Source organism: Scleropages formosus, chromosome 23 (assembly GCF_900964775.1).
Source record: "Scleropages formosus chromosome 23, fSclFor1.1, whole genome shotgun sequence".
NCBI classification, from domain to species: Eukaryota; Metazoa; Chordata; class Actinopteri; order Osteoglossiformes; family Osteoglossidae; genus Scleropages; species Scleropages formosus.
In genome coordinates this window covers 4,657,746-4,676,926 of record NC_041828.1, presented here as the reverse complement: position 1 = coordinate 4,676,926, position 19,181 = coordinate 4,657,746, and the positions used below count along the sequence as shown (strand labels likewise).

Sequence of the window (19,181 nt, the reverse complement as noted above, 5' to 3'; positions counted from 1 at the left end):
ACAAGTAGACGTGTTTCTGTTTTTTTAAAAAAAAAAAAAAAGACTTGCTTCAGGTACCAAAATGCTTGTTGCTGCCATCCAGAGGAGCTACTTTTTAGTTCTAGAAAACAGAGCTGTGTGCTTGAACATTGCGCTGGAGAAGAAACACTTTCCCCGACATTCCAGTGTCCGACTGGGTGGAAAAATGCGATGCTGTACGTCGCGTTTAGACCGAAGGAGGGAAAGCCGACCCCGCGACTCAAACGCTTACAGGTGGGACCGTGACCCACGCGCTCACGTCTCTCAACGGGGCGACAGTCCGCTGGCGTGTTATGAGCAGCGAGGTTCTTCTCTAGAACCTCCAACCTCAACAACACTTTCCTGGCAGGTTTGCGTATGTCCTCTACCGCTTCCAAAAGGGGTGTCGATGGGTTCTGGAGGCCGTCGGCTGCTCTCAGAGGAAGAGCAGAAGAGGCAATGGCTTTTCTCTCGAGCAACAACCAGCAACGCCACCTCCTGTCACACTCTGACTTGGCGTGGGACACATCCTGCAGCGATCGCTGTCTGCAGAACAAGGCCTCTCGCTCACAACACATCGTGCGGTCAGTAGGAGGTTGGGTCACGGGGCCAGAGAACAATCCTTCTGCTGGTGGCCATGGAGACTGTAAGTGATCTCAGAAAGACCAAAGTCAATGGGATGTGTTCTACACAAGGGTTTGGGTGTGACCCCTTGATTCAGCGAGTGAACCTTGACTGAAGCCCAAAAGCGTCAGTGAAACAGATTTCACGTGAAATGAAAACCACTCTGCTGCGGTCTTCGCCGCACACCAACAGCGAGGTCCAACTCTCTTTGGTTACGATGTGCTGAGATGGTCTCTGAAAAGAAATCAAAGAGAAAAAAGAGATCCAACCTTGAATTCTCTTCTGCGTCTGGAGGGGTCTTGCCGCGAAGGCTCGACCCCCACCCCCACCTTCCTCTCCCATCACGCCGTGCTGCAGGACACCGTGGAGCCGGAGCCGCTGGAGCCCGTGGAGGAGGGGCGGCCCTCGTCGGCCCACCGGTCCAGGTTGCGGCGGCGGGCGTTCATGAAGAAGTTGCTGACCGTGGAAAGCTCCAGGCCCAGCTGCTGGGAGATGGTGAGCTGCAGGTCCTTGGTGGGCCGTTGGTTCTCCCGAAATATGGCCATGAGGGTGCGCCGCTGGAGGTCCGTGAAGACGAGCCGCGTGCGCTTGGGCCCCTGGTTGCGCTCCAGCTTGCCCTGGTCTTGCTCCTTTCGCTTGCAGGCTACATCGAAGAACAGAGAAGAGCGGCAAACGCGATTAGTGCACAGCGGGAAGACGGAGGTCGGGCTCGTCTGCAACACGACCGCAACGCGCCCCAGCAGAGCCCTTTCTAGAGCTGCATGTTTCTCTCATTTCTCGCGCGCAGTTCACACAATGGCCTCGACACGCAGACGCTGCGCGATTTTGTCCAGATGGATCTTGGAAAGACCCCGAAATTCTCATCTGGATCTCAGGCGTTAAAGGTGAGACTAAAGGTGTCTTCTGTTGAGATGGGCAGGGGGGGAAGCAATGGTAGTAAATATGTTTCCCCGACCTTCTTTCCGCCGATAAAACACAGACCCCCTTTCCGCACACGCCTGTAGAAACTGACACACACACACACACACACACACACACACACGTGTCAGTTTCACCTTTTCATCACCCATCTCTCATTATTCCTCATAGAAGTTGTTAATGCCGAGCAGAGCTGCTGACTGATTATCGCTTTAGGGGATCCTAATTTATTTTGCACGAAGACGGGGGAGTCGAAGAGGTGATGAGCCTGCGGGCAGCAAAGGCAGCATCGTTAAGTGGAGTCCAGCACATTCTGTCAACCCCAGTAATGATCTAACAGAGTCTCTGAAAGGCCTGGATCAGCATTACTTACCGATGGCTTCGTTCTGCACACTGCAGGGAACGGGAGCGTCTGGGCCCGGTGATGCTCGTGCTCTCCACGAGAGGGCGATTTCGCCATGCTTAACCAGGAAAGCCCTGTTTGTCTTCTTTCTGTCACCCCCCCCCCCACCCCACATGGTTCAGCTAAGAAAAACATGTTTTTCCTGTACCTCTTCACGCATTGATGTACAAAGCCTGCATTTGAAGGTTTGTTGCTTCCTCTGGCTTTCGAGGAATGGGCCCAGTTGTCGGGGAGGACGTGTAAACAGCTGTCCGGGCGCCGTGATCTTCAACGTAGAACGTCGGGCTGACAGGAGTCAGTGACACGGGACAGTCACCTTCCAGCCACGACAACCACACAAGCTGTATCGTGAATACGCACAGTCCGGTACATGAGCCCACCGTGGGGCACCTAAAGAGTCAGAAGCTGCACAACTGAACCCCTGAGCATTTTGCAGATGTTCAATTTACACTGAAATCACTGTACGATGCGCTGCCTCTTGCTGCGCTCAGAAATATAAGCTCAGGGAACAAGAAGAAGGACGAACAATTCGGGCGAGTTTACGAGCACAAGTAACGATGACCACGAACGAGACGCAGGAAAACAAATGACCGTGAGTGAACGGTATCAATAATATAGTGTAGAACGGGATCAGTTAACGGAGCGGCGATGTCAGACAGAAAGCCGTTCAATGCAGCGTGCGCAGTGTGTTCGGTGTGTGCGGTGCGCTGTTCCGCACACCCACCTCTCTGTAACTTAGGGAAGGTGCAAATCACATCTGGATCAGAGGATGTCCACCGAAGGCGACTCATCACTCTGTTTGCGCTATTAAACAGAGACGGCAGATGTGCGGTGCCATGACAACAGCCTTGCGCTGAACGGGACTTTGCGGTTTTTTTCTTAACGAAAACTCTTCTGCATTGCATCGCAGGATAGTTTCTCTCCTTACGTCTCGTTATTGGTTCATTATCATTTTACATTTACGTCTTTACCCTCATCCTACCGACGTCAGGGCGAGGGCAGCGTAACAAGCGATTTCTGCGTTTTACTTTCACGCACCCATGGATGGTGCGAAAGGGTGAAATGCAGAGGCCGTATTTTCCCTCCCGCTCTGCCTCCCTCCTCCGCTCTCTCCATCCAAATATAACAGCGCCCATTAAGTAAATGCTTCCTTACACTGTAATCATCTGTAAAAGTATCACAATTACCACGCTATAAATCGCCGGTGCCGGCGTACAAACAGGGAGATGTATATATTCCCCCGCAGGGTCCTTATGATCATGGCAATGGCACCTAATCGTGATGTATGCTCCTGTCTCGTGTTGGTGAAACGTGATCGAAAGCCCTTTCCCTTCCTTCCAGCTACCAGTGACCCCCCTCGGCCCCTCCCACCACCCCCAACCCCGTAGCCCAGCCCCAGTGCACCCTCCCCCACCCTCATCCACCCCCCACAGATGTCTCGGGCCACGGGCTGATAGAAATTATTGATTAAATCTGTGCAGCTCAGGCTCCGCGCTCCACCAATGGATGTTAACCCTTTCACTGCTGCGGCTTGCGCTGCTGCTGCTGCTCCCAACCGAAACCGATAGTAAAAAAAAGAGGATGGAACTGCAGGAAGCCACGCCGGCATCCTTGCACCCGACTCTCAAGCAGTCCCGCCGTGGAGGAGGATGCTCCTGTTTGATTACTCTGCTCCTGGCTCAGCTGCAGGGGCTCAAATCTTCTCTATGCCCTGGGCGGCCTTCAGCAGAACTTAACTGGCCCTACCCGCCCCCACCCTCCATCGCTGGATGGCTGTGGAGAGGTGATGGCCGCACGCAGGCTGCCGTGACCTACCACTCGTCCACCACCATTTCTGAGCTCTCGACAAGCTCTCTCCAGCCCACCTTCGACTCCAATCCCACCCGCACCAACTTCACGTGGAGCAAATCCACACTTAACAGTCTGCTGGGGGACACCGCTGGGTAACGCCTGCTGCCGCGGCCAAGGGGGAAAGCCGTCAGATGGAAACACCCAGATGGGCGGCGAGTCGGCCTACGCTGGCCAAGCAGGAATCGCGAAACCCTTTGAACTCAGCCAGCGGTTAGGACCCCGGCGGCGTGCAGAGCAGGAGCACTCGGCATGTTAATCCGGCTCCAGCCCACACGGCGCGGCCAAGGTGTGTGTGGCTGCTTTCCCAGGGAAATCAATAGCGCTTGGTAATTAAACAAAGGGGGTTGGCTGGCGAGTCCAGGCCTCCTGGAAAGTGGGTTAAGAAGAGAGACGAGCGCCGCCGTCCATATGCCGCTCTCGCGCCGGAGTCCGGCCACGGGCTGTTCCTGTCCGTTTCGAAGCCCAATCGATGGCGTCCCGGGAAACGTGTCGAGCTTCCCACTCTGAGCAGCTGTCAATTACAGGCCACATCCGAGGAACAAGGACACGCTGGGTTGCATGGTATTAATATTGCTATTAATTAGAGTTAGGGATGATGTTCACTTGCTGTTCTGCCAAGGGAAAACTGCAGCGTTTGCACACGGTGTATACGAGATGCCGGAGGTGCCGATCATGGAGCAGGGAGTCACCGGGGAGTCGCTCTCTGGATGGATTACAGAAGACCCTCTATGGTCCATGGGACATCGCAGCGGAGAAAAGCCCCGAAGCATCGCGGACACTCGTGGGCTTCCATCGAACCTTTCGCTGGCTCAGTCCGGACGCAGCGCAAGGCCAGACGGGACGCTCCGTGGCTTGCCCGGTGTGGCGGGGAGAGAGCAGCCTGGCGGCGACATTACACACGCCAGGCCTTCTGGGCTCATCTCATATTACAGCGCTTGTGCGGGCCCCTCCCCCCTCTGCCACACTGGATATCCCTCCCAGGCCCCGAGCGGCACAATGCCACAGAGCCCAGTACCCCGAAAAGGACACGGAGGAAACTGAGGCAGGAAGAGCCCAAATGGCTTCCCTGAAACACCCGCTCGCACATTCACCTCGCTGCAACGGAAACGACAGAATTTTCTCCTAAGTTTATCTTTTGGATTCCGATTCCCCTGCTTTCCCCGCTCGATAAATATCGCAAGCGCTTACCTGCGGATCCAGCGTAAACGGGCCTTGCGAAGGAGCGTTATGAAATAACGCTTTACGCGGCGATACCTCTGCAAATCGATAATAAAACAGTGCGGATGCCCCCGGAGGGCCCCGGATTCGAGATTCCTGTGACGGCCGTGGGGTGTAAATATACGGTAAATCAGGTCTTGCCACGCTGTTTTGGAAAACGATAAAACGCCGGGCTTCATTCAAGCAGCACTTAATTGCAAGGCAAATCCAAGGAGAGCTCGGCGAATGTCACTAAGGGGCCGTCCACACGGAGGTTTCCTTGGACCTCTTGGCAAAGGCAGCTGCTACAGTAAATCAAAATTCCGGAATTAAACCCGATGTCAGGAAATAAAACACAGCACTGTTTCTGCGGCAATTAATCCCACTTAGTCTTCCACATGAACGCAACTGCTTTGCGGTCTCAGCGGAGAACCCATGGGAAGAATTCATATTAATGCGCGACTGAACTGCCGTGTTTATGACGAGGCATCGCATTCTGAGGACGAGGGCGACCCGAGGGCCAGCGCAGCCGTAGCCTTGCAGATGCCGGGAAGGCGTCCGCAGAGATGCGTATAAAGCAGGGCAACTTCTCATTCTGGCTCGTGAAACACACACTTAAGTCTGGGGAGATGAGAGATAATGATGAGCGTCAGACCTCAACGCGATTCCTGACGTCAGTGACCTCTGCACCCCTTTGGCGTTTTTTGGGAATGTCGCCGAACCCGCGCCGCCGTTACAGGAACGCTGGGGGAAAGTTCGCTAAACTGGATGAGCGGAGCCTGGAGGTGAGCCCGGCGAGGGACACGCAGGACTGGGAATGGAGAAGGTGTTAGCTGGAAGAATGGCGGCGCTGCCGTGGGGCTCGTGGCGTCGCCGTGGCCCTGAGATGCAACGCGATGGACGAACGGAGCGCTCGAAGCCGACAGAAACGTGGCACGTGCAGTCGAACCCCCGATCGCAGGAAGGCCACTAGTCACGCAGCTGCCTTACCTTCCAAGCGCAGCGTGGCCATCCGCTGGAACTCGGGCTCCTGGAGCCAGCGGGACATCCTCTTGAAGGTCTCGCGCCCGGACTTGAGCTTGCCCCAGGGTTTCGGGTTCCGCAGGAGGTCTGAGAGCGTGCCCTGGGAGCGGCAGAGCACCCGCTCGGCGAAGATGGCCTGCGGGATGCTGTACCTCTTGAGCTCCGTGATGATCCTCTGCGCCACCTCTTTGGTGTTGATCTCCTCCCCGGCACAACTGCCGCTGCCTTCTCCTCCACCGGCGGTGTGCAGGCTGGGCGATGAGTCCTCGTCGAGGGGCGAGGAAGGGGCCCGTCGACCCAGGGGGGGGTGCTGGTAGGGGTGTCCGTACATAGGGGGCGGGTGGATGTGCTGGGGGTGGTGGGGAACTTCCATCTTGCTGAGCTGAAGTGCAGCGCCCAGGTCGCCTAGTGCCGGCGGGGACATCTCTCGCGCAAACTCAGCCGTCCTGCAGAAGATGTTTCCCCGGCTGCTGCCACCTCCGCCGCCGCTGCCAGGCAGGTGAACCTCGTACCCTCCGGGCAGCACCTGCCCACCCCCGGGGCCGGCACCCATGGTGCCGTAGCTGTGCGCGACGGTGCCCAGGCCGGAACCGGCAGGCGAAGGGGACAAGTCTTTACCGTAGGTGTTGTAGAAGTTGCCCCCAAGGGTCCTGTCCTCACGCATGAGCGTGAAGCTGCCGATCACGTTGCTGACGGGCAGGCAGGAGTGCGGGTGCGGGTGATGCGGGTGATGCGGGTGGTGGAACTTCTCCTCCAGGGGCTGCAGCGGTGTTAGGGTTGTGTACGTGCTGCCACAGCTGCTGGGCGGCTCGCCCCCGTAGCCCAACGAGGAGAGCGAGTGCTCCAGGCCAGGGGGCTCCAGGCCCATGGAGGACCCCCCAAGCGGAGGGCGCGGAAAGGCAGCTGAGAGTTCCCTCGAATGCAGCATCGCCCGCCCTTCCTGGGAGTGCGACAGCTCCGAGTGGCCGTGGACGGGCATCTCCCCCATCGCATCCATTGCTCCTTCCGGGACCACGGGACCTTTTTTTTGTCTCAGCCTCCCTCTTTGTTCGCTCGCCCCTTTCCTCCTTACTGTTCCCCTCCTCCCTCGGCCACTGAACGGAGTTATTGACTTTTCATTACATACGTTTTCAAGTTCTTGAAGTGATAAATAGCTGATCAGGCCAGGTGTCAGTCAGAGAAGTCCCTTTCTTCACATGGAGCGGGATCAAACATTGATTTTGATAGTCGTCTATCTAGACGATGCTGCTGGAACCCGGGTGACCCGTCACACGCGTTTCTCCATCTCTCCAAGGGACAGTGCGGTGTGGCAGCCTGTGCGGAACACACACACACACACACACACACACACACACACACACACACAAAGTTCATTTTTGTGTGAATTAATATCGACGCACGCGCATGCGCTCACTGGGCCGAAGTTCAACGCTCATGATTTCCATGCAGCGTATTTGCTCATTTCGACCAACACAGTTTTGTTTCGCAAAGTTCAACGCGACTGTGTGAAAACTGTATCATTTCAATGTAAATAAATAAATAAATAAATAACGGATAACAAGAGTTTCCTGCTCGAGCCGCCGTGTTTTGTGCACGTCGGATGTTCATTTGTTGTGTTTATTCGAGTTATTGTCACAGCCCTCGATGTGCAGCGATTTCCTCACCTCGTGGGGCGCGCGCGAAGGATGAGGGTTCGGGAGACGACGCGCAGAGCGATGGGCAGGGATGATGACACGCGGGCGCCGTCTACCTGGACACGGGTCCGGCGCCGCGCGCTCCGAAGGACCGGATCATCCGCGCGGACCGGCCGGGGGTTCCGCGACTCTGCGCCCGCGCGCCGCTCCCCCCCCCCCACCGCAGCTCCTCGATCTTCTCGGCGCTCAGATCCGGCTCCTGAGGAGCACGAGGACGGAGATGGAGGAGAAGGAAGATAGAGAAGAAGGGAGACGGAGATGCTCCAGCAACGGAAGGCCGGTCGATCGGCTGCGGACCCCCCTCAATCCCTTCCGACCCCCGTCTTCTCGCCCTGTGTGTGCGCGCACCTCCCTCCCCCCCCCAGCCCTCCCCTTCTCTCTCTCTCTCTCTCTCTCTCTCTCTCTCTCTCTCTCTCTCTCTCGGCTCCTATCTGCTCTCCTCACTCCTGCGCTTCTCAGCGTCACAGCTTTAAAAATCCGACAGATGCGCGTGGAAATCCCGGGTCCGATTAACCCCCTACGTCCCGGGACGGCTCCGAGGGGGGGCGGTCTGAGGGGGTGTCCCCCCGCCGCGGAACCCGTACCTTCCGGTTGTGCCTAATCGGCCTTCAAAAGCGCGATCCGTGGAAGCACAGTAACACATATTTTTACACAGCCGGGACGAGTACCAATCCCCCCCTTAACCAGAGTCACGTCCTTTTTCGGTAGGAAAAGATAAACATATAATATAATCGAATGGAGCCGGACCATTTTTTACTTCTAGTCCTATAACGACATACTTATTTTAACAAACGTGTTACTGCGGCTCCTTTTTTTATGTTGCACGGCCGCTTATTCGGAGTGTCATTTCAATAAAAATGGTTGTTGTTTACTTACGGTCTTGTTCTTACGTAGAAACATTACTCGTGGAATGGAGTTTTTAATTTTTTTTAAGGTTCCGGAACCTTCGTAGTCCCTCAAAACATGGTGAACAAAGGAAATCTGCTGGAACCCCTGCGCACTGCTCGTATTTCAACGCAAACGTGCGATTCGAACTATGAAGATACGAACACGTGTGATCAGGACCACGGACGTTTCGCATTTGTACGCGTGTCACGCGCGTTCTACCGGTTACACGGGCAGGAGTGAAGTGCCAAGTGACACCGGTGGTGAAGCAGGTTGTCAGCGGCACATGATGATGATCACCAATAAATGGTCCTTGTCAGTAATGGATCGCCATCAATAAAAGGCCTGGGTTTGAATCTGAAACCCGCAAACACTATATAAAATTGTTCAGAAATAGCCATAACCACCCCCCAATTATCCACTATAAAATCACAGACCCCTAGTTTAAGGTCCAGTGGGCAAACAAAGCCCAGGACGCATATGGGCGCAGGGCGGTGTGTGTGTGTGTGTGTGTGTGTGTGTGCGCGCGTGTTGGAGGCTGTTGGGGCTGCATCACACTAATGACATGTACCTGTCAGTTTAATGCTCAGAGATGAGCGGCTCTGGGCCGCGCGCATGCAGCCCCGAGCGGATCCGCGCGCTGGGACCGCGGCCTTCCTGCAGCAGATGCTGCCTTATCGATCTGCAGCGCCGACGGCTGCATGCGGGGCTGCGCGAGCGGAAAGGGCGCGTGCGTGCTGGGGGCGGATCGGGGTAAAAGGGGGGTAAAGTGGTCCGCGGCTCTCGGCGCGAGGAATATTAAAGGGCCTTGAGGGGGTCGGGCGGAAAGGTGCGCACCTGACCCGTGATGTCCCGGTGAGGAATCCCCTCACAGCCCCCTTCGTTACCCCTAAAAATCATTATTTCCCTCTTATTGGACTTAAATTAGGGGGGCGCGGTGGCGCAGTGGGTTGGACCACAGTCCTGCTCTCCGGTGGGTCTGGGGTTCGAGTCCCGCTTGGGGTGCCTTGCGGCGGACTGGCGTCCCGTCCTGGGTGTGTCCCCTCCCCCTCCGGCCTTACGCCCTGTGTTACCGGGTAGGCTCCGGTTCCCCGTGACCCCGTATGGGACGAGCGGTTCTGAAAATGTGTGTGTGTGTGTGGACTTAAATTACTATTTCACCCGCGCGCTCTGCGGGTTTTGCGAACGCGCGGACGTTTGTCGTTTTTGTTACGCGTGTGTGAAGTACGCAGAAACGAGAGTCGCGTATTTTCGTGAGGGGCACGCGCGAAGGTCCCTTTCGCTCAAATATGCAGGGAGGAGTATCTCACAAAACGTAAAACACACATTTGACATTTTCCCCTGACTCGCTCCCCGAGTTCCGACCTCCCCAGATGCGAACATTCGGAACACCTGATCGAAATGACCGATCGATACGCCGCATGCCGCTTTGTACACTTTAAATCCGCCTCCAGCGCATCACGCAAGGAGCTTTTTTCCACATTAAAGTGCGAATACATTTTTAATTCGCCCTGTCTGTGCAATGATGACAATAATAACAATACAATAATAAAAACAGTGCAAATATAAGTGACGCGAAATAAAATGAAAAAGATGACTCCACTGATAGTCGATGAAACGATGAAACAGCAGCTTCACTATAGTGTGGGAATCGTTACCATCTTGTCTGGAATTTCTACCCGTGTTTTACCTTAAAGCTAAATAAACATGGTTATTGGAACAGCGACTCTATTTCAATAACCATGACTATATTCACGTGGGGTTAGGAAAGTGTTCATGCCAGACTCTCCGCTTATGTCAATGTTCGTGTTGCTGGCGGATTGCTGCTGAGGGATGTCGCGGATTACCTTGTGTGCTCAGTAAAACACAGTAAATACCAGCGAAAGTACTGCAAGCGCTCCACTCACTCTGGGTCATTTATCCGGGTTTGTGATCTCTGTGAGACGGACACCGGGGCAGGAGGGCAGATGGGGGGCTGGTGGGGGGGCATCGGACGCTCACAGGCTCAGACTCCAACAGAATATGCGATCACTAAGATTACTACAGTAATACGCCTTCTTACCGGAGTGAGCCGAGTTCTCCTTTGTTTCCACTTTTTAATAATAGACAAACATATTTATCCCGTTTCCACCTGCTAGCGAATCACAGGGATGAGTATTAATTTATTATTACAATTTATTGGCTCGTATGTAACCTTAATGCAAGGAACAATTATTAGTATAACTACAGAAAATGGAAACAATCCAATTATTAACATTAACAATTCATTTTTTTTTCGTATTTATTAATGGATGTATCACAACTTAATATTTAAAATATAAAAAAAAAAGATTTTTCAATTAATATTTTTTAAATTCTTATTCGTCTGAGTGAAAGTTAACGTATATCTAACCTATTTGTCCAAGAAATAATTTTCTCAATAAGATTAAGTCTTTTTTTATTTAGATTAAGCTTTGTAAGTGACACATTCTTTATATCATTTTTGAAGTGATCCGCAAAAAACACAGAATAAATAAGGAGGCGGGAAAATTACTACAGTATAAACTGCCGGGAAATGATAACGTTTGGAGGAACATGGTTCGATCTACATTCAAACAATGCAGCAAATTGGACATATATTGAAAGATTATTATTTAGTTACCTAATTTATTTTCGTGCAATTTAAAGAGGGGAGAAAAACTTTTTTTTTTTTTTTTTTACATTTTTTATTCAGCTGGAATTATTCCAGTAATGAGCAGCGGTTGTTTTCTCCCTTTTTAATGGGTTTTATTTTCTTGTTTTAAATGTTGCCTGTGCCCATCTATTGTCCATAGTCTCCGTGAATGTAAATAATATCCGTAGCCCTGTCTTCAGAAAAAGTTGAGACACCACATCGCTTCTTATAATCGCAGGAAACGATTGACATAAATATCTGTGCGAACTCATCATTCTCATGTTTCTCGCTCGCGGCCTGCAGAATTAATCGCTCTTATGAAAATAAAGCAGAAGCGCTTGGGCTCGAGCCTCGAGGGCCGGGAACCCGAGATGAGCAGATGTGAACGCTGCCCGTGGAGCTCCTCGTGGAGGAACATTTCTGATGCCACCATGTCCATAACCCAGAATGAAGGCACCTCCTCAGGTGTGCGGCGCGCGCGCGACACTTCTGTGCGCACGTGTAAAACACGTCTCTCAAACCACAGTGTGATCCCGCACCTTAATTATTCAGCAGCTCCTCAGTGGGAGAGTTTTAACCGCACACACACCCCCGAGGGTGGTCTCCTCACACTGGCCAGATGACCCTTCCTTTGGGGAGTCAGAGAGCATGTATAAGAGCCGTTCGTATGTAAAGGGCCTGTTACCCACCCCCCCCCCCCTTCCAGCACCTTCCCCGCAATCCGTCTCCGTGTGTGAGCTGCGTGGGATGCTGTGGGGTGATTCTGTCGCGCGAGGACGCGCGTGGACCCCCGGGAAAGGGGGCCCGTCCAGGCGCCGCGCAAAAATAACGCGCAATAAAGAGAAAAGAGCGTAGGACACGTGGTGTCGTGTTGGGAAAAATCTCCCACGTAGCCGCTGTCCTGCTGCGTGGAAAGATTTCAGTGTTGCCAACATCAAATATTCCCGTTTTATACTTTTATTAGACTTTACAGTGATGCGCTCAGAAATAACATGGACAGAATCGCACTTCATGCACCAGGCTGATCATGGAAATCCCACTCTTCATACCAGCGCCACGTAGAGTAAAGTTAAGGCCAAAATAGCGGGAATAAAATAAAATCTAACAACAAAAACATGTATCGATCACGTGTATATAATAATTCATATTCATACAATATTCCGCGGTTTGTCTGACTGTGAGATTCATTGCATTCCAGAAAGAGACGCTTCTGAAAGAAAAATACACCAAAAAGATTTTCTATAGATTATTTTTTTCTAGCACTACATATATAGTCTCATATATTACTGTATAATTGCTGTGCAATGTAATAAATAGTGAAATCCTTTTATTTCCTATAATAAAATAATTACTAGATGGCTTCATTACGGAGTTTATATATTTCTTATTTCACATTCATTTTAAGTTGTATTTTAAGCTGTCTTTAAATTTATTGGACAATGTAAAATCTGTTTGAAAACCATAAAAGTATATATCATTGTCAATTACAATAAGTTATTCTCTATATTATTATTTAAAAATTAGATTAGACTTTAATTTCTAGCTCCCTGATCATCCTTCTATAGCTAATAGAAACGTGTAAAAAAAGAGTACAAAACACAAAAATACCAGCGCCTTGTTGACTTTCTCTATTGACATATTTACAAAATTCATATTTGTATACAGTAACACGATTTTAACTGCGTTGTTTTTATCCATTATCTAATTCACTAAAATCCACTATAAAAGCGACACGATATAATTGAAGTAAATTGCACCCTTCTTCTTCTTCTTATTGTTGTTGTTATTATTATTATTATTACTCGTACTAACTTGCTCCTACTAACAAAAATTAAATTATTATTTTTGTGGGCAAAAGCACAGGGTTAAAGTGGAAGGAGTACAAAAGGATGCTCGACCCTCTATACAGATCAATAACAATCGATAAACTCACTGACAAAGGGGGGGGGGGGGGGGGGGGGGGGGGGGTCCAGTCTGCAATACCACAGAAATAAGAAAATCAGAAAAAAACTGCTTTGTTGAAGACATTATTTCAAAACTTCAACCGATTTCGATGGAAAGTACAGAAATATTTTTCTCCGACACATTTCACATGTAAATTGCAACGCGTGATGTGCAAAGAAAACTGAGAATTTTAGTTAGAAATATTGGAATTATGGTGCTGAAATTCATACTGCCATGGTTATTTATATATTGTACACTTTCTGGCTCATCAATGCCATCGAACATGTCTCTAATTTTCGCAGCGGAGTTTAATGTGAATTATGAGAAATAAATGCAAAAAACTGACTAGTCTTATCAAAGCAAACACCGTTTGTCTGACAAATTTTACAGAGACATCAATTACTGTAGAAAACACCGAGAAAAAGGGGAACGAGACAACATGTCATATAGTCTAAACAAATAAATACTGCTTATAAACAAAAATGACCAAACTATAGTATATTTTACCCACCGTTAGAGGAGCAGCTGTCAAAGTGATAAAAACCATCAATTATATAGATGGCAAAATCAGCAACAGGTGGAAAGACAGTGAGAAACAGTAGGACTCCACCAGTAAGGTACTTATTAATATCACATAGTAACTATAAAACATTCAGCGTCATTATATATTAACATAAAGAACGTCTCTCGTCATAATTTTTGTGCTTTTTAATAATTAAAATCACAATTAAAAATGTACATTTCTTCCTCTGGTAATTTTTAAGTATCACATACATGAAATACAATATGACATAACATATATCGCGCTGAAAAATTAAGCACGTTTACAGGGGTATTTACAGTATTTAAAGTAAAGCTTTGGCACAAGTGTAGAAGTGACAAGTGAAGCAGGGCTGTGGACACATGAACCCTGAGTGGGTAACAACCATGTGAAAACATGAACTGCAATCACTCTATGAACACATGAACACTTTTACCATACCCAGCCAATGGACACATGAACAGTAACTTTACCACCTCTGTGAACACATGAACACTGTGTAGAAAGAGTCGGAAGCTGTGATTTACACACCGGTCAGGGCTAGAAAATTATACCACTGTGAAGGTATTTTAGGGAGTTTACACTAAAAAAAAAAACACCCAACTAGCAGTGTTATAAATGCATCGAGGTTTTTCACGGCAGAACTGAGATACACAAAACCAAGTGTGTGTCTCCTTACTTTAAAAGGAATTGAAGGCACTAAAAATAACTGACCATGATGATTAACGAAGAAAGTACCTAAAACTCTCTCTCTGACGTCACACAGGTATATATTTCCATGAAACAGATAAAAAATTCCTCGTAAATTATTAGTTACAACAAAAATCAGGAGATGAATCAGTAGAAATGACAGCCTCGGTAACACACACACACACACACACACATTTTGAACGCAAGAACCTCGCATTCGATCCCTAAAGTGTTGGGCTTAAGTCATTTTCACACTGAAAATTGGCCTCGAACGGCATCCACAAATATGATAAATCTATTTTTGTCAAAATCTACAAAGTCAGCGATGTCAAAAGAAAACTTTGTTTGTGCAATTAATAGCACTATCCTCATATGTGAAATTTCTCTAGAAGAAAATAAGAAGCAGGACTAAAGCGGGTGGAAAAATTTTTAAATATTTGCACAAGCTCTTCATGTAGAAACAAATATTTTCCCGCGTGATCGTGTAATTTAGGCTTTTAGCACCGAAACATGATTTACTGCAACAGTGAAAATGTTTTTTTCAATCAAAGGTGCTTTTCTCAGTACTATTTTAAGGCAGCGCTGCTCCTTCGCTCCCGCAAACACACACGATCAACGGGCGCTGTTGTGTGTGTGTGTGTGTGTGTGTGTGTTTGCATTTTATTGCATGTTCCAAAGCGGACTTAAAACGATGTTATAAGTTTATTGAACGATTGGCACTGAAATGTGTTTGATATTTGAGCACAATGAGGCCAGTCCGGGGGCCCGGTGGGGATGGGGAGGGGGGGTTGCTGGGGGGGGGGGGGCTGCAGACGCCCCTCAGCGGATCGATACGCAGATATTAACCGATCGGCCGTTATGACGGTGGGGGGTTGGCGGCGCTTTCCGTCTCCTGATGTGCACGTGAACCAGTCGTTTGACCCCCCCGCGCCGCCACACCGCAATCCCCGTTTCCACTCCACGCGCTCGGACCTCGGACCCCCTGCCCCCCCAACCTCGACCGCCCACCCTCCGGCGCGAGACGTAACATAGCAGGGTGCTGCAATCGAATTAGCACGCGCGCGCGCTCCATTTGCCTCCATTTGCGTCCGCTAAAAGCGCGCGGACAAATTCATTTAAGGGCGCGCGCGGCCCCGCCAGGCCCGCCAGCGCGAGCCGTTTTTGTCTCAGGTTCTCGAGACCCGAGAAGACAGCGGCGCCCGGGCTGCAATTAACGGCGCGCGATTAGTTGGGGGGGGCGCAACGGGGCGTGTGTGTGTGTGCGCGTGCTTGGGGGGGGGGGTTAAAATAATCCACCGATTAATAGAACCCTGAAAGAAATATCTGGTCCTTAAAGGTGTTCGGGGGGGCCGCTGCGCTGCGTGGGGCCGAACTCCTCCTTCTGTCTGAGATGGAACTTTCTGGAAAAATGACTTTGCCGCCGTGATGGTGCGCTGCTCATACAGCTTCTGTACAAAAAGCATCTGCTGGGATACGTAGCTCCGTAGCCCCCCACGGCCCCACCCCCCAGGTGTGTGAACTGAACGTGTCCTACAAGTTAAACCTTCAAAAAAAGCAGAAGTTCCCAAATAACTGGCTGCTCCGGCTCTCCAGAGGTCAGTGTCCTGAGGACTGACCCTTGCTGGACGCCGCAGGCCATTTGCGGGGCCGTCCCCCGAAACACAGTACTACCTTCAGAGATGGATTAAATCTTATTATAACATCATTGTTATATCTGCGCGTGTTTTTCTCTCTTATTTATTACGCCTCCTTTCAGCCGACGGCCATGTGCCGCGCGTTCTCCGACACCGTGACGTCACTTCCTTCCATTTTCGCTTCGCTGGATGTTTCTGCGTGCTCAACGGAACCTGCCAGTGTGTGGATTCCCCCCCGCCCTTCCAAAGGAGGTCTAACATGTGGGAATAAGAGCCAAAAGCAGAAGGGCAGAGGTGTAATGAGCCGGATGTTTCCGAAAAGCGAGGACAACGTCGGCGGGAAGGAATAGCTGAACGGTAAAACCGTCTAATGTTTTGCATGTTGTCCGAACCTTGAACCCCACCCCCACCCCCCAATGACTTCAGCAGAAAGTAAGGATATATATACCACAGGCTCTTGGGACTAAGAGCACCAAGGATCACAGTAAAGTGCAGCCAGTGGCCGTGCTCAGACTCTGTTTGCCGTTTCGTGGATTTCTGTGCGTCAGACACACACACACCTTTCCAGTCCTACTGGTCATAAACATGGCAAGACAGTCATAATTTTTTTAAATAAATATAAATTCCAAAATAACCCATATTGCACTTTGACTTTATGCTTGACTGGCATCAAACCTGGCTTCTATAACAGCCCTGTGCGGTGCCCCTGCAACCCCCAACCCCCAACCCCCAACCCCCAAACCCCAAACCCCCAAACCCCCCACAAGGCATCCTACCTCTGCTCCCTCCGTCACTGCAGGGTGTCCACGCTGCCGGATCCCCAGTCCCCCTTGAGCCCTCAGACGCGGCACTCGGGAGGGTCGGCCCTCCCCGGTGCCGCAGCCGCTGTCCCTCATGGACGTTGTGAGCGCAACCAGGGTGGAGCTGTGGGACTGGAAACCACATCCCCGTTACGGAGATGTTGGCTCGAGATCAGATGCCGTCCTCCTTCTTGCGCTGGTCCATCAAAGTCCCTGTCTGGATGGCCCGGGAGGCAAACGTCCCGCGGCCCCCGCGGCCCCGGTCGCTCAGGGCCCTTTCGGAGGATGGGGCCGAGGCAGGGGCCGGCGGCGGAGCCCCAGGCGGCAGCTGGACCTCTCTCCATACCGCCCTTCCCCCCCTTTGGACCATGACCTCGGCCTCGTGGCGGCCCTGCCGGCACCCGTCCTCCGGCGCCCGGCCCCGCGTTCTCCCTCCCGGCAGCCCTTCGCCCCCCGGCCTCCGCTTTCCTCCATCCGCGCGGCGCCGATCCGCCGAGCCCCAACCGCGCTCCTCTCGCTCGCTCGGAGAGAGAGCCTGCGTCTCCTTCCTCCTCTCTTTCTCTCCCTTCTCTTTTTAATCAGCATGTTAATAAGAAAGGTAACTAATCAATACATTCAATGGCAAGGCCCCGGCGATTGATACTATCTCACCCACCCCCTTTCCACACACAGACACGCGCGCGCGCACGCACGCACACACCCGCACATCCTGACTCTGGGCTTTCTGGGTTTCTCAACCCTTTGGCTCTAATCAAAATAAATGATCATTTTCCTAATGCGGGGGGCAAATTTGTCACATCAATCCAATTACCCAGCGAGCGAACGCTGCCCTCTCCACGCCGGGAACCTTCGCGGCGCCTTCTCGTCCGTCTCGTCCTTCTGCTTCCTCCCCGACTCGTTCCAGATTCCCTTCTTCTCTGTGCTCCCCTCTCTCCTTCCATCCTTAAATATTTGCAGAGTAGAGAGAAAAAATAATAATAATAACAGATAGAGGTGCACACACACACACACACACACACACACACACACTAACTGACCCCATTGCCCAGAATCCACTTTCCCCAGCCCAGCAGACGAGCATCAGGAACACGTGCGGAACACACGAGGAACGCGTTCGGATCCACGTTCCATATCACATTCGGGTCTCATTTAGCAACTGGCTCCATTTTCAAAAGCCTGATGTTCCATCGTGTGACATTCGCCCGTATGGATTAATGTTTAATTGACGGTTCCGTCCATTAATATTTCACCGTCGCCATCGCTGCGAAACACCCGCAGAGACGCTTTGCTGGACGAACCATCTACGCGCGACGTGCGAACGCGTCCTCCCTCGTGTTCCCGACACTTCGGATGGGACCCTCAGCACATGCAGGAGGAGGCAGAGTCATTTCTGGGGTTCACCACCCAAAGGCAGCAATTAGCGAGCGCCGAGGAAGCCGCCGGAAACGTTAACGTAGGAACGCGCATTGGGAGCGAAAGGCCGTGCCACGGGCGGGAAAGGGAAGGCGGCGCTTCGATTAATTGCCGGGAGAAACGGCCCTCCCGTTCCGCTCCGCCTCGCTCCGCGGTCCTGCTCCAGGACGGGGGCGACCCCGTGACCTGCTGGGCTCTTTCAAGGACCCTTCCCCGCTCAAAAGCCCCACTTAAGGTTCCTCAATCTGTGCCTTTCACGTCCCCCGAGATGGGGGTGGTGTCAGGCTGTCCACTGGCCATAATGACCTCTGACCCTTGCACGCTGTCGTCCTTCAACGCCAGGACCTCCATTTTGGATGTTGCGGTCGCCTAGCAACGGTAACCAGGGTGGCTGCTCGGAGACCTGGGCTATCGATCCCTCAGATAATAAATGGACTGCAGCCAAACTCAGCCCATCCCCTCCTGGTGCGTCCGCCGCCGCGGTCCGCGGTCTTCCGCTCCTTTCCTCCCCCGGAATTCACCTCTCGAACGCGGGGCCTTTTCCGCGACTCAAAGCCTGTAAAGGGACTCGCTGGGGCTCCGCTACCAGCTGGGATCAATGCCCCTCGAAGTGCGCCCGACTCCCAGCGCCCCCGATGGTGCCGGAGGGAGAGGGAGAGGAAACGGAGGCTGACAAATTGCCGGGGAAGTTGCGCAGCACAGGGGCCCATGAGTAGCGCAGGAGAGCCAACCCGCTTTGACCCAACAGCTGCCCGGGGCTCGTCTGGATGCGACCGGAGCGATTCGGTGGGCCGCGCCAAGATCTCGCCCCGTTGTAATTACGGACATTTACGGGAACGTGTGAGAGCAGGTGCACCAAACGGGAAAAACTGAAATGCGCGACGAAGTCCGCCGAGCCACAAGCACGTTGGAAG

The 19,181-nt window shown here is 51.8% G+C and overlaps 1 protein-coding gene across 1 annotated transcript; it reads right to left on the bottom strand.

Annotated features, from left to right (window-relative positions):
• Nucleotides 1-962: 962 nt before the first annotated feature.
• Nucleotides 963-7,257, bottom strand: LOC108930362 (hepatocyte nuclear factor 6-like). The gene is made up of 2 exons (XM_029248528.1): nt 5,981-7,257; nt 963-1,264 (listed from the first exon to the last, which is right to left on the bottom strand). Exons 1-2 carry the CDS (start codon nt 7,008-7,010, stop codon nt 963-965), a joined length of 1,332 nt encoding a protein of 443 aa, XP_029104361.1. The 5' UTR covers nt 7,011-7,257.
• Between the last annotated feature and the right edge of the window lie 11,924 nt (nt 7,258-19,181).

Excerpts from the sequence above, each read along its gene's own strand:
- LOC108930362 (XM_029248528.1), bottom strand. The coding sequence starts at position 7,010 with ATGGATGCGATGGGGGAGATGCCCGTCCACGGCCACTCGGAGCTGTCG. Across the intron at positions 1,265-5,980 it reads GGCCACGCTGCGCTTGGAAG|CCTGCAAGCGAAAGGAGCAA; the intron begins GTAAGGCAGCTG and ends TCTTCGATGTAG.